The sequence below is a fragment of the Rhinolophus sinicus genome, linkage group LG02, assembly GCF_036562045.2.
Source record: "Rhinolophus sinicus isolate RSC01 linkage group LG02, ASM3656204v1, whole genome shotgun sequence".
Lineage (NCBI taxonomy): Eukaryota > Metazoa > Chordata > Mammalia > Chiroptera > Rhinolophidae > Rhinolophus > Rhinolophus sinicus.
In genome coordinates, this window is record NC_133752.1 from 69,507,400 (window position 1) to 69,522,389 (window position 14,990).

General features: G+C 38.8%; 1 protein-coding gene across 1 annotated transcript in view; it reads left to right on the forward strand.

The window, feature by feature from the left end:
• LOC109451675 (uncharacterized) overlaps nt 1-14,990 on the forward strand; it is an 86,894-nt gene that overhangs the window by 12,007 nt on the left and 59,897 nt on the right. The window contains exon 3 of the mRNA XM_074324823.1: nt 13,251-13,438. Coding sequence (XP_074180924.1) covers nt 13,251-13,438 — 188 coding nt within the window. The remainder of the gene's footprint in view (nt 1-13,250; nt 13,439-14,990) is intronic.

Below are 14,990 nucleotides of genomic sequence, written 5' to 3' on the forward strand. Positions count from 1 at the left end.
TCAAACTGTCAATATTGAGAAGAGCTTCAAGTGCTCCAGAAGTATAAAATTAAATGTTTAAGCAGGAGAAACCTATTTAGTATTGGCATTCCTTCACGTCACTCAAGCAGGCTATTGAAGAATCATCTGGAATTGCAGTGTAATACAAAAGTAGATTACAAGCCCGTGTGAATATTTTATGGGTTATTGTATGGGTGGTATTCTTAAACTTTAATGCTGCAGAAGAAATGAGTAGTCCTGGAATCCTTGTGTCAATGAGATATAGAGGAAGCTGGTGATTCGTGTAATGGGCACCTGGCAGCCAAATGATACACTTCCAAACCTGGCTGTGAATGGCTGGCCCTCATCCACAATTTCATAATATAAAGGAGAGAAAACAGAATGTGGAACCATCCTGCTCTTTTCTGTGATATTTTAAATCTAACAGACTTGAAAATGAGACTTTTTCCATAATAGAGCTTGTCATCCATCTCTTTCTACTGTAAGTTCTCTGTTCTACATGCCTTCTCCTCCTTTCTTTTCCATCCCATACTTATTGTTGGCCTCATTCTCCAATTCCATGGTGGTCCTATTGACTGTTCTCCTACGCTTAATTCATAGAAATCAACCATTATCTTGAGGATATTTCAGTGATGCGGCTATTATTTCAGCTATTTTTAATAATTTTTCAAATCTATAGAGTTCAAGTAGTGGTTTTAAAAAATTGGTATCTATTAACACAAACAGCGGAAGTCCGGAGTCATCACATTTTAATCATGTGATCCTCTTCCCAAAGGCAGTGAAAATAGTGTTGTTAGGTTTCCTTCTTGCATCTTCTTCCTTTGGAACTAGAATCATAATTCTTTAAGTAACCATATAACCTTATTTTTAAAATTCTATTCATGTGCATGAATAAGCCCAGGATGTTGAGATAAAGTCTGCTAAGAGCCGCTTGTGCTCCTACACATCTTGCTGGATGTGCTAAAATCCCAATGCTTTGACTGTTTTGTTACCTGGGCCACTTCTCAGGATTGTTCATGGAACTGGAAATCCTGAGATGATGTGCACTGTAGTTCTTGCACGGTACCTGTTCTCCTTCCAGACAAGCAGGCTGGCTTACTGCTTATTATAAAAGCAGCGGATTCCTAAGCTCAGCTTCCTCCCCTGCGACTCACCCTGCTGCATATACAAGCTGCACTGGGCCCGCCACATTGCCCCATGGGACCTGGGGACAGGTGCAACCATGCTGATACTCCTATTATTCCTTTTGCAGCAACTTGCAAAGTGTCTGACTCAAGAGTCTCATGTCTTCTGTCATGAGAACATCCATAGAACTGTTGGCAGACTTATTACCTTGTATACTGATTTCGGTGGGAGTTTTGTTGTTTCTAACGCTCCTTCAGGCTGTCAAGCTTATTGAAGCATGGCAAAATCCCAAAACTTTATAAAATATCGACCTTTTGAACAATTTAAATGTATTCCATATTTCTCTCCTAAAACATATTATGAAGTATGTAGGTGCAGGTTTATTCCCATTATATAAATGAAGAATTGGAAGGAGAAGTGATTTTTCTCAAGATTATTTAATTAACTCAGAGCCCATCAAGTGCTAGAATTCAGGCCTTCTCACAGAGAACACAGGGATGGGAGTAGCTTTAATATACAATGCTGTCATCTTTTTCACTAACATTTTCTAAGGACACCTGCCTAATCTGGAATATTGATATCATAACCACTATTCTTCTAGGAAGAAAGAATTCCCAGTAGTGTAATTACTAACTGAAAAGCTGAAATTATCCGGACTTCCCAATATTTCATAGGACACGTCCTGTTGCAGTCTTCTTAAAAATTACTCATGTAAGAAAAATAATGTTTGTTCTCAGCCTCAAATAAAGTGTTTCTCTCCAAGTGTGAGCCTCATCAAAATAATCTGGAGAGCCTTTTAAGAATACAGATCCCCAGACCTTCCAAATCAGAATTTCCAGGGTATAACGGAATCTTGAGGTTTTTTTTCTTTTTTTAAATCAAATGCCTCAGGTGATATTTTTATGTTCATTAAAGTTTACCGTTCATTACTCCCAGGGATGGGCAACCTACTGTCCTCTGGCTCGATACCTACAAATAGGGAGAAGTAGCAGATGTATAAAACTGTTCCTGAATATAGTACAGCAGGTTCTCAAATAACATTGTTTTGTTCAGCGTCATTTTAAAAAAAATTTATTAAATGTATTGGGGTGACATTGGTTAATAAAATTATATTGGTTTCAAGTGTACAATTCTATAATACATTGTCTGTATACTGCAAAATCAATGTCATTTTGTTATAACGTTGATGAGGTATTGTTGGCACCTGACTCTTGTTTGGATCAATTAGCCTGTGGTAAGATTGGTTTTGTGATAAGTCATTTCGACGCAGTTCCAATAGCCTTTCAACCACGTTAAGTGAGGACTGTACTGTAAAAAAAAGTCTTGATGAAAGGAATTCAAATCAACACCAAATTTGTCCTGCCAGAGAGCTAAAAATCTTGCCTTACATCATGAATTCAGCAGTAGTGGTTTAAAAAATGTCTCTATTTTGTGAAATAACAGGGCTCATCTAAGGAATTCATTTGTATGGAGACCTTCTGTTCTGTGATTGCGCAATACCTCCTTCTGCTTATTCATAAATTCACTCAATGTATATTCACTGAGTGCCTAGTTTCTGAGCCAAGTGCCAGTCTAGGCACTGATGTTATGAGCAGTGGACAAATTGGCTATAATACCTGCCTTCAATGTCTATAACAGAAGAAGGTAATTGCTTCTTAACAAAAAGTTCTTTGCATATGAAGATGACAGGATATTTTTTTTTACCACCAGTGACTTCAAACTTGTCATTTTGCAGAAGAAATGTTTTTGACGTTCTTTCTCTCCAGATTTGAAGCTGAAAGTATGCTTCTAAGACAAGGACATGTACCACTTGATTCTTGCTGGACATTTAAAGGTCATGTCAAGTAATACAAGCATGAACAAAAATACCAACCCTGAAATTTGAAGTGAGTTTAAAGAAGGTGACTTCATACCGATAAATATTGTCTTCATTTCTCAGTCTCTTATTTCTTATTTAAAACATTTTTTAAATTATATGTGTAATTGCATTAAAATAATACAGTATGCTGTAACATTGTCCTCAAGTATTGAATACCTATTTCAGTAATTGAAATGCTTAGAAAAAATTTATTTTTCCTAAGCAATGTAGAGCTAACATATAGCCTAATTTATAGTTTGTCAACATAGAGGACACAAGATTCATAAATGATTGTATATAGACCAGTTGAGTGAATGAATTACAAACCATGTAACTTTGGAGGCAGGGAGGTATTAAAAAGTAAAGGAAGTGTAGTGAAACAGTTACGGATTCAAGGAGCTCTTTTTGATTCTTTAAAGAAATTCTATGCTTGCAAAAGATTTTATGCAAAAGGGATAAGATTTAGGGCAGGAAAGCAGCTTGTGTGTAGTAACAAAACTTTCTTTCTTTCTATATTTATTTCAGGGCAAATTGGATTTGGAAATCTTGGAATCCAAAAGTACCTAAGTGTAAATGTCTTGGGAGGTGAGAACAATTGTTGGTGTTTACCGATGTTCAAGGGCAGGAGAAGATGGATGTCCCAGCTCAATCAAAGAGATTTTAAAGTCATGTCACTCTCCCTTCAGTAAGATAATCTCATCTTGATTCATCATTGCTACATCTTTTTCAATATTATAATTAAAAATGTGTTATAATTTTGCATAGTTATGCTATCACCGTCCCCCCTCATTGAGCAAATAGGATCTAGGTCAGCATGAGAACAATTAATGTTTTGGAAATGTCAGCTGAGGTCAGATATGGTATTGGAAACAATGCTAAAGAGTTTGGACCTTATTCTGCAGCTAACATTTAGACATCAGACTAACATTTAGATAGATGACTGGTGTGATGGGTGGGTCTGTGTCAGCAAAGAAACGACAACATGGAATTGGAGAACAGGTAAGAGATTGATGAACAGACCCTGGACCAAGGCACTGGCTGTGGGGATAGCCAATAGGAAATGCACTCAAGCTATTTTATTGGTAAAAATCCAATGAGAAGGGCAAAGGAGAAAGATATATTCCTAACAATTTTCATTAAAAATCACACCTTAGTTTTCCATAGCATTCCCATTGTTAAATTAATTATGTATCATCATTGGTGGGTCAAAAATTTCTTGATGGATTGAGCATTGATTAAGGAGTTGGCCAGCCTATGACTGGCTGAATGTACTTTGGAAGCGTTCTTAGAACCATATGACCCTTTGTGGATCCAAGATCTTCCCTAGGATCAACAGCTTAGTGTTGATGGAACCTCAGAGGTTAGCTAAACAAGCGCTTTCACTTCACACCTTAGTGAGTGGAGAACCAGGGCAGTTAATTGAGTTGCTCATCTTGACACAGCGAGTCAGTGGCAGAAATGGGAGTAGTATCCTGAATTCAGTGCTCTGTTCACTCCACTGTGTTGCTTCAACTGTGCACGGATCAAATAGACCCACTGATTATTCAACTAAAGGGAAGAAACTTGGAGATCACTTGAACTGGTGTTTCTTAACCAAAATCGGTATAAATCAGGGTTCTCCACAAAAACAGAACCAATAGGATATATATGGGTATATACAAGAGGAGACTTATTGTACGAATTGGTTCACACGATTATGGAGGCAGAGAAGTCCCACAATCTGCTGCCTGCAAGCTGGAGACCCAGGAAAGCCACTGGTGTAATTCAGTCTAAGTCCAAAGGCCTGAGAATTGAGGGGCCGATGTTGTAAGGCCTGGTCCAAGTCTGAGGAAACCAGGAGTGCCGATGTTCAAGGGCAGGAGAAGATGGATGTCCCAGCTCAATCAAAGAGATTTTAAAGTCATGTCACTCTCCCTTCAGTAAGATAATCTCATTTTGATTCATCATTGCTACATCTTTTTCAATATTATAATTAAAAATGTGTTATAATTTTGCATAGTTGTGCTATTACCGTCCCCCCTCATGGAGCAGATTGGATCTAGGTCAGCGTCTAGATCCAAGTGTGCCATCTTTAGAACACAACACCCTTTTTTCTTAGTAATAAAGTGTTGAATACAGCATTATGTATATTTGCCAGTCATGCTGCTGCTTTAACACATGAAGTACCCCAGAATAAAGACTCATTCAACCCAGGGTTCTGTTTTTGTACAAGTTTGTATAAATTAATGCTACTGGGACTGAGAGATTATTGTGAAAGTAAGACCAGGTCAGTCCTTATATATTAATCCTATAAATTCAAGATTTACTTTTAAAAAAGCATTTGCTTAAAATGATGCACACTTATTATTTCACATGTTCCCAGAGTTTCATTGTCATAATAATGTCAGAGCTAAAATAATTGCAGAATAAATTCACTTGTTTTTATTTTTCAGGAAATCTGCCTTTTAACTAATCCTACTTCAGTTTTATGTAAAACAGATGCAAAACTTCTTGTAATAAGTAAAGAAAAAAGTATCTGCCATATTTCCCCGAAAATAAGACCTAGCGGGACAATCAGCTCTAATGCATCTTTTGGAGCAAAATTTAAGATCCAGTCTTATAGTAAAATATAATATAATATAGTATAAGACCTGGTCTTATAGTAAAATATAACGTAAGACCGAGTCTTATATTAATTTTTGCTCCAAAAGACGCATTAGAGCTGATTGTCCGGCTAGGTCTTATTTTCAGGGAAACATGGTAATGGTATTGATTAAAATGACTAATGCTTTAAGGAAAACTTTTTGGGAAGCCTAGATAAATTTCAAAGCCAAAAATACTTACATTGAGAGTGAATACTAAGGAAAAAATGTGTCTATATTTAAATAATGTTAGATCTTAATGCTTTGTGCTGATGGACAAGTAGCATTAATAACAAATCATCATAGATATAGGGGAGGCAAAATTTTACCTCTACCACTGTAGGGTGTTTTGGCTGGTCCTGGTAATTAAACTAACATAGGACAGATTAACAGGAGAAAAGCATCCAAATCTGTATAAATTTTTATGTGACACGGGAACCCTCATAAGGAAATGAAGATCCAAAGAAGTGGCAATACCTAAATACTTTTATAAAAGGTTGAACAAAGAGAGGCAATTTTGGGACAGTGACTAAAATTTATGAGGAGGCTAAAGAAAGATAAAAATTACTGTAACAAGGTCTGTTTTTACAGAATTCTCTTGGCTTTGACTCACTATTGATGAATGTTTCTTTTCTCCTGGTTACAGGGAGGGTATCTTACATGTGGGAATTTTTAATCTCATGTTTTCAGGAAGAGAGGGGGAGATTAGAATGCCCTGTTTGCATGTGCTGTTTTTTTTTTTTTTTTCCAGTGCTTTTAGCTCAAAATAATCCTATGCCAAAGTGACATATTTTGGGATGGCATATTCTGGGACCCTTTACAGACCATAAGGATTTTTTTTCAAGGATTAAGTTAGATAACCTACATAAAACTATTAGACCAGTATCTGGCAGACCAACACTCAGTAAATGGTAGTTATTACTTTTGTTGCTACTCATTATAGTAAAAACAAATAATTCCGTGCTGCTGATGACAGATACATGCCCTTCAAATAAACCTTTCAAAGAATTGTGACTATCGTTGCAGTGTTGTTGAGGAAAACAGTTTGCTGGTTCATTGCTAGGTTTAGAATTTGAAGTTAAAAATGCCTCTTCACAAGGATGTGCTGTGTTGCTGCTAAAATTCATAATGAGGCAGAAGCTGTGTGTGGTTCTGCTGTTTGGCAATTGCAGTGCATTCTGTTACCCATGCCTGCATCAAGTGGAAAGCGGAGTTTTTCATTATTTTTGAGGAGTGATTTACAAGTGTTTAACTGTTCTTATAGCAGGTACAAGTGTTTAACTGTTCTTATTGCAGGCTCGGAGGTGTACTGCTAAAAGGTGTACAATTCCCTTTTTATTTTAAAAGTATTTCTCAGAGAAATCTCATGAGACACATATCCTTATTTTCAGGGTGATGGTGATATAATAACAGCTGCTATAAGTTTGTTTTTTTTCATTTTTTATTACTCAAGACAAATGGCTTTCCGAAGCTATTTAGGCTGCGTGTTCCTATTCTGCCTATAAATCTTGATGTGCCAGGTACTGGAGCAATTGCTTAGTTGTTCCCTTGGGAAGTCTGAAGTGAAAGCATTGATTAGGTTCTTTTGGGCTGAGAGCCCTATTCAGCTATTGAGCTGGCAGGAAAGTCTTCGTTTTTTTCATTAGGGAAACTAGTGGCAACAGAATCTTGCCTAGAGATAGTTATTATTAGCGTGGTCATAGGTAATGGTTACTGTCTCCTTACAAGTACAGCTGGTAAACCATTCTGGAAGCAAAGGAATGTGCTTGAATCTGTATTTGGTTAGAATTTTTAAAATGGGTATCTGTTAATACTTCAATAAAGCTCATGAGATTTTCTGTCTATTTGTTAGGATAAATCATCCTGCTCCTTCAAGTCAGAGTAGAATGTATCAGAATCTGATTTGAAAACGTCATGGGATATTTCTTGAAAATTTTAGTATTGATGACTATCAATTAAATAGACAGCATGCTGTGTACGTCTTGACTGAACTCGTGTTGTAGGAACTTGATGGACTGCAGTGATGATGGCCATAGTGAGTGCCGTGTACTCAAATGTCCTGTGGAGAAAGCATCAGAAAGACAGTGATATGCAGGATGTGGCTTTCTTTTTAAATATTATATTTGATTTATTATTTATGGACTAAAACAGAAAGGTGAGCTCCATTAACCCAGTGACCTTTATTTTTTCTCAAGCAGGATAATTGCATTCTAATGGAAATAGAGGAACAGGAGGTATTGTAAAGACAACTCTCTGAACAAGTGGGGCCGCTGGCTTCAGCCTCTGAAAGCTTCCAAGGCATTTTGGCATAAATTTATAAGCAACTCAAATTCTTTACCAAACAAAATAGAAAAATGCTGCCAATGTGTTAGCGTCAGGAAAATCTAGTAATGTTCCTGGTGTTAATCTTTTATTTTCTTCCAGCATTTTGTGTTCTTTTTAAAGATACAGCCATCAGTTTCATTCAAAACTGAAATTATCGCCTTCCAGTCAGTGTCACTGTGGGGTGATGTCAGACGGCAGTGAGGTGCTGGTGTTTGTGAGAACAGCGTGCCTCTTGTGTGAAGGTCGTGACCTGAAGTCTCCCACTCTGGGGGCCTCACAGGCCTTCTGTGGTTTTTGATCTGGTTACGTCTTCTGGTTCTTAAGAGACTTAATTTCGAAACCTTCCTGGGATCCAGCCAGGAGAAGGGTGGAGTCTCAGTTCTGCTTTGGATCCTTGCTGTTCTGGGGTCTCAGAGACTCCAAGGGGAGGTTATCAGGGGTGCTCTTCATCAGGGATGTGAGTTCATCCACCACTGATATTTTGTGACTGCTCTTTACCTGTCAGAGGCAACTGAGAAAGATATGGGGCCGTGTACATTTTTCACAAAGCTGAATTTATTCAACTTTTTAAAAGTAAGATCCTTTATGTGTAGATTATGCTCTTTCTGTTTTTTTGGTGCTTATCTGTCATTTGTTTCATAAGATGATATTGACAATCCCTGGTAGTTGTTGTTTTAATGTTCTTACTTGGCACACATAAGCAAAAAAGAGGTGGGCAGCTGTACGTCATATTCTTCCACCCCCAACATTGTTTTTTAATTTAACTGACCTGGGAAACCCCCAAATCTGGAAACTGGTGTGCTTTGTCAAACTGTTTTGTCTTTATGAGGGCTCAGCTGTCAGTGTTAGGAAATGCTTCCTCTAAATTACTGGTTTGCTCTTACTTGTTTTATGTTGTCTATAAAAACAGCATTGGTTACTCCTTCAGAGCCTGGTCTGTGAACGGGGCAAACAGTTCAAATTGCAGGGCTTCCACAGTGAGCACTGGGCCACTTAGTGACCCTCTCAGAGCCTCAGTTTCCCATCTGTATAAACAGCAACAACAAAGTACCAGTTTATGGAGGTGTGACAATTATGTAAGTTAGTACATCTAAAATGCTTAGAACAGTGGCTGGCAGAGAAGACATATATTGGCATTTATGAATGTTACTACTGATCATCTTTGCCTTTGTTGTTTTGGTAACAGGACAGGTATAGCCTGATTTGCCCATATCTAGCCCAAAGTTGCCTGGGACACGATTAGGTAAAATTCCCTCAGCTGTTTATTTCCACCATTGTTTATGTGCTTTTAAAAGAAAACCCCACCAATATTTGGGATTGGGGTAAGATGTAAATAAATTACCTAACTTAAAAGTCCCATTTCCTGCACCAAGCCTTCATGGACCACTTCCAGCCTGAGTGACTTTGCCATACTCTGTCTTCAGAGCTGTTTTGGTTATACAACTCACATGGTGTGGGGACAGAACCAGGCGTGCAGTTTCTAGGCTCTCGGCCTCACGTGGAAAGGTGCTGGCTCAGGTAGTAAATGGCCATCAACTGTGATTGGATGGCCCTCAGCTGTGGCTAGTTGGCCGTCAGCTGTAACCAGTGAGCCATTGGCCACTAATATAACTGCTGTGGCTATGCTAGCAGAAAATGGGGGCTAGCAAGAAGATGGTGGCTAAGCTAGCAAGAGGCAAGAGCAGAGTGTGGATTGCGGATTGTGTGGCTCCTGCCTTCTGTGCCTCCAACCCAGCCGCCAGCGAGAATATAGTGGTATGACTCCCCTATCTATGACTCCGTGGGTGTTCCTTTTTGGACTCACCATGTCCTGTGTTCTTATGTGGGGAGCGGGAGCTGAGACCCCAGATGAGACCCTACCTGACACCCTAAGGCATGACACATGGCCATCCACAGACTCCGAGAATATTAGAACAGGAAATGTAAATGAGGTGGCTGTGATCCTGAGGCACTATGGATCACAGCGGTGCTGGCTGCCGGGGACAAGGCCATTGATAGAGCCGAGACCAGTGGGAGAAGATTAGAGGAACTGACACAACTGTAACTCATACTATCAAACTACCATTTACTGAGCACCTTTGTTAAAAAACCAAATTTGTGCTAAGTGTTTTACTTGCAGTATCTCATTTAAATCTCATGAAAACTCTATTAGCTACTGTTCTTATTCCCCTTTCACAGACTGAAGAAAGCTAAGCGATATTAAACAAGTTGTTCAAGGACCCAAGACTGATAAGCAGTAGAACTCACATCCTGACTCTGAACACCCCTTAACCATTATGGTTCCCAGTTATTCCCAAGGAGTGATGTAATGATAGATATAAGGCCTCCCATAAGGTTCCAGAAGATTGCACTGGCAAGCTTGGAGAGGTATCTGTGGAACTTCCTGACTTCCAGAATGATTAAAAAAGGCCTCTCTATTCATTTGTGCTGAGATTTACTGTCTAGTGGCCCATCCTGTAATATGCCACCAGAACATTTGTTCAAACTCACTTTCAGGCGTGACTCACCGTCTTAATCACAGATTTGTGTCCTCTGTCCTTATCGTCTGGTTGAATCGTTGACTTATCCAACTGTTTACTTCCTGGAGTTCAAATTTTCCATAATAAAAGGTGGAGTTGGATACTGAGACGTAAGCAGTGGGTACTGCTAAGCCTCCGAAGTGTGTCACTGCCCTGTAGTTTGGAAAAGAGTCTCATGTTGGGACATCTAGAGCTGGTGGGTACCCTGTTCTAGCTGGATGTGAGTGGTCTCAGCACTTTTACGGAACACAGATACTGTGGCAGAGGATGATGAGCCACAGGGAACTTGAAATGCTCATTTTGTATTTTGAACACACGCACTACAGGTTGTCCCTAAAATTGAGTGGATGGTTATCAGCAGTGCTGGGTGTGGATGCTTCACAAAGTTGCAGTGGACGTTACGGTTTCACAACTTTTGATTACTGGTTTTGTTTTGTTTTGTTTATTGTTTGCTCAGAAACGTGATACATCAAAACCATTTCAAGTTTCTTTGGATCTGGAGTCCTAGAAAAGGGAGTTCTAATCACTGAGATAAATGCTTCTCTGAGGATGGTGACTAAGCCTCTTCGGCAGCATGTGGATGATTCTTTATCCAAAGTCCAGATTTTGCAAAAACCTGTCCCCCAACAAGTATTTACGAAATGGAGTGATTTTTGGATGTGTTTTACCCAGTTATTCATGGCATACTCATAGTTTCCAGTCTGGCCTTTATTTCAAACTTGTTTACTAGGAAGAACTCATCTAATATGAGCATTGTAATCCCTCAGATTTACGTTGTCATTAAGGACAACATAAAGGTAACGATTGATCCATCTTTTTATGGGGTTGTATTCTCTATTTCGTCTCCATCATATTTTTGTTGAAACTTAGCACTATAGACGATGTATACTTGAGTCATGTAATAGACAAATACAGTGGACTTTCAGATGTCTGTTTTTTCAAGCTGGATAGCTTGAAAAATAATCTCAGCTTATTTTTATATTAAAGTGGGAACAACTTGCATCTTCACAGCCTTGTACTATAATGAATAGTCCAATTTTGTATGACTGGTCTAGTTTCATAATTCTGTCCTCCAAAAGTTTTTATGAATAGCTGCTCAAAAGGATGGAAACCAGTTGGCATAATAGTCATAGGAAAAGTCATCACGTCTCATCAGCAACTTAATCTTCTGGAAAGAACTTGAAGTTCTTATTTTTACCCCTTATTTCCCTTTGTTTTTCAAATTTGTGTTTATTTTAAAAATTCCTTGAGTTCGTAGTATATGTCAGGCACTGTGTTAGGGTCCACAACAAATAAAATAGATGTGGTGTCTATTCATATACAACCTAATGGGTTTAATACTGGTTATTGATTTATATAATTGATTTCTGATTCACAAAGTCATCTAGTGCTAAATTCACAGGCTATTAAGTGGATCATGTATTCCTACGTGTTTCTTTTTTTAACAATATCAGGGGGTAGAGCCACTTAAGGGAGTGTAGCCGACTGGTTGCCAAGCTGCCCCACAGGGTGGTAAAGTTCTTGCTGTCTGGGTCTCATGTTAGATTTGTAGTTCCAGAAGTTTCTATGCCAGTGCTTCATGACATGCCTCCTGAGACAAGAGGAGAGGACAGACTCATGTTAATTTACAAGAGAATGGTATAACTCCATATGTTGATTTATTAATTTTGATGGCATATATCCCTTTCCAGTCACTAAAATATTCATGTTCATCGTTTAATGAATCCATCCTGTGTCAGGGTGGCTGAGAGGCTGAATTCACAGTCAGAGGGATGCTAAGTGAAGACAGAACTGAAGTAAAGTTATGTAAGTGGTCTCAAGAGATCTTTTATCAAGGCCAAGGGGACGCCTGGGAGAAATCCAAGCTCTGTAGCTGAGAGCACCTCCAGAGTGAACCAGTCACATCCCTCAGGTTGTGTCTCGCCAGCAATGGGCACTGACTGCCAACTCGTTCCTTTCTCCATAACCATTTGCTATGTTTCTAGGCTGATGACTGTTCTAGGTGACCATTCTCTCATAATGTATGCTAATGTCATCAAGATTGCATAACAGTCAGACTTTACTCTTAGCCATTCCATCTTTTTTAAGTGATTTTGCTTATCTCTGATCTCATCCAGAATGGATTATGATTACTGGCCAAATTCTTATGGTTCTGGGACTTTAGTTGTACCTCTGTCTAATCAAATTATTCTCTTTGCTTCCACCTATCTACCACTACATTCAAAAGAGTGCTTGCTATGTTTCTTTAGAACAGAAGCGTTAGCCTTGAATAATCCACAAGTTTTCTTTGGTTAGGCCATTCCATTCCTTCATCCATTTAATCCATTTCTACTGTATTTGCCTATTGTCTAAATTTTAGGGAAGTGCTGTGAACTGAATTCAGCCCCAAGCTTTCAGAGAAAGAAAATATGGTTCTTATTCTTAACCTAGATTCTAATGGTTTATTTTGAAATAATATCAATGACACCATTTTCTTTCACTGTTTTCTCACTTTCTCAAGGATCCTGCTTTGCTTTGTTACTGGGTCAGTTTTCCTGGTTCCGGATGCTCGTTTTCTTCCCTTTCCCTTGGGCTCATTTGACAGCATCTTGGCTGGGCCTATTTAAGTTATAACCCTCTGGGGTTTATGTGCCCTTTTTATGAGAGGCTTTGAAATATGGTAAGGTAAGCAGTTACCTGCTTTATCTGTACTAAGTCTGGGCCTTTGCCCAGATGGCTGGTCTTTATATTTTCAAAATCATCCCTTCTTAAACTTCATACTTTTATATTATATCCCTGATAATTTTATATTATCTTTCATAGATGCACGAATTGACTTCTTTTGTTCAGTGACTTCATGCTTCTGGACTTCCTCATCCATTTGCCATCATCTGTTGGTAAAGGGAAACTATGGAGTTAAACACGTCATGCTTTTTCCAAAAATCTACTGTGTTGAGATCACCTGTGTCATCACTTTTGGTATTGCTTACTTCAGGGAAATTAATGTGCAGGCAAGTGGCATTTTCACTTCCCATTTTAGGACTTTCGGGTGTGATGTGTTTTTAAAAACTCTATCCAGTATATTAATAATGGACAAGAGATGGCGTCATATAAGCACACAGGGCCTTGAAGATTAAGGTCCCTGGGGGTTCAGAAGAGACAATTATAGAGTACATTTTATGTCTTGGAAAGGGAGCCGATACTATAATGAATTTTTAAGTTAGCAATTTGTTTAGTCTCCTGGGGCCCTGGCAACTTGCTGAGGTTACGGGGGGTAAAAAGCACCTGCAGAAAGGAATTTCTCAGTCAGAACCAACATTTAAAGTAGTGGTGTGTTAATGCTTAAAAAGAAATCCTGCATGCATTTTTTATAACTTATAGCGATTGCAGCTGGATCTCACGAATGATGCTCCAAGAGGTTGAGCCAGGTTGCCATTTTCCAGGCACCAGTTTCCATTATTTATGTCCTTTCTGATGGAGCTTGTGGCATATCCTTAAAGACTTAGCTTTGCTAGAAGTACAGCCCAGTACCTGAATGGAGGCATGTGGCAGATGACACTGAGTCTCCATTCTTTTTTAAAGCCTGCTGTTCTTATTTAGGAATAATCAGTGATTTAACTTAAAATCAAGTATATTTTCAAGGGTTTTGAGTTCATGGGGCTGTTCTTTGAAAAATGAACCCTCATGTGATTAGTGTTTGATTAAATGTTCAAAGAGGACAGTTTTCGTCACAATGTCAAGTGGAGATGTGACATAAAAGATTAGATCAGAGCTCAAAGGTAAATTGAAGATTCCATGAATGTTTATGATATTAGCACAGAGTAATCTGAGTTTGAAAACAAAAACCAAATATTTTGGCAGTCTTCAGTAATAGCCTAAAGAATTTATCATCTAAATTCAAGTGTAGTCCTATAGTTTTCTAAGGAATCGAAAACATGGAAATAAGGCATATATAATAGACCAATCATCAGGGAAGAAGATAAGGACCCTGACTCTTGGTAACTCCTGCCTTGTTTGAGAGCGTCTGTGTGAGCCCCACATAGCCTCCCCAGGGTTTGAGTGCAAACCAAGCTCCTGCTGCTGCTCTGCGAATGTCTCTGGCCATAGTGTCAGTCCTACACTGTGGTTGTGTGGGATGGGGTGGGCTTCTTCTCCATGCCCTTCAGTTTCATGGTTAAACCTTCTCTCCATCATGATTTAAAACCAGAGCCGTGGACTGTGAAGGGGACAGACTCCATCCCGTGTCTTTAATCTTCTTGTCTTCCCTCTTCTGGGTACTCATGCCAGGAAAAAACTTCTTCAGTCAAAAAAAAAATAAATAAATAAAATCCCCTTTTAATCATCAACTCATGCTGATTGATTTCTGCAAGGGTCACTAGGTCACCAATTCTGCAAACCACAGACTAGTGTGGACACAGGACACCCTGTTGCAAATGCAGTTTTACTTGAAAAATAGGAAATGTAAGGAGCTACCAAAGTGCCCTAGTCAGTGCAATAATGAATTTTCAGACAAGCTGAAATGGCAAACAGGATTCATCCAAGGAATGTTAATACCTTTTGGCT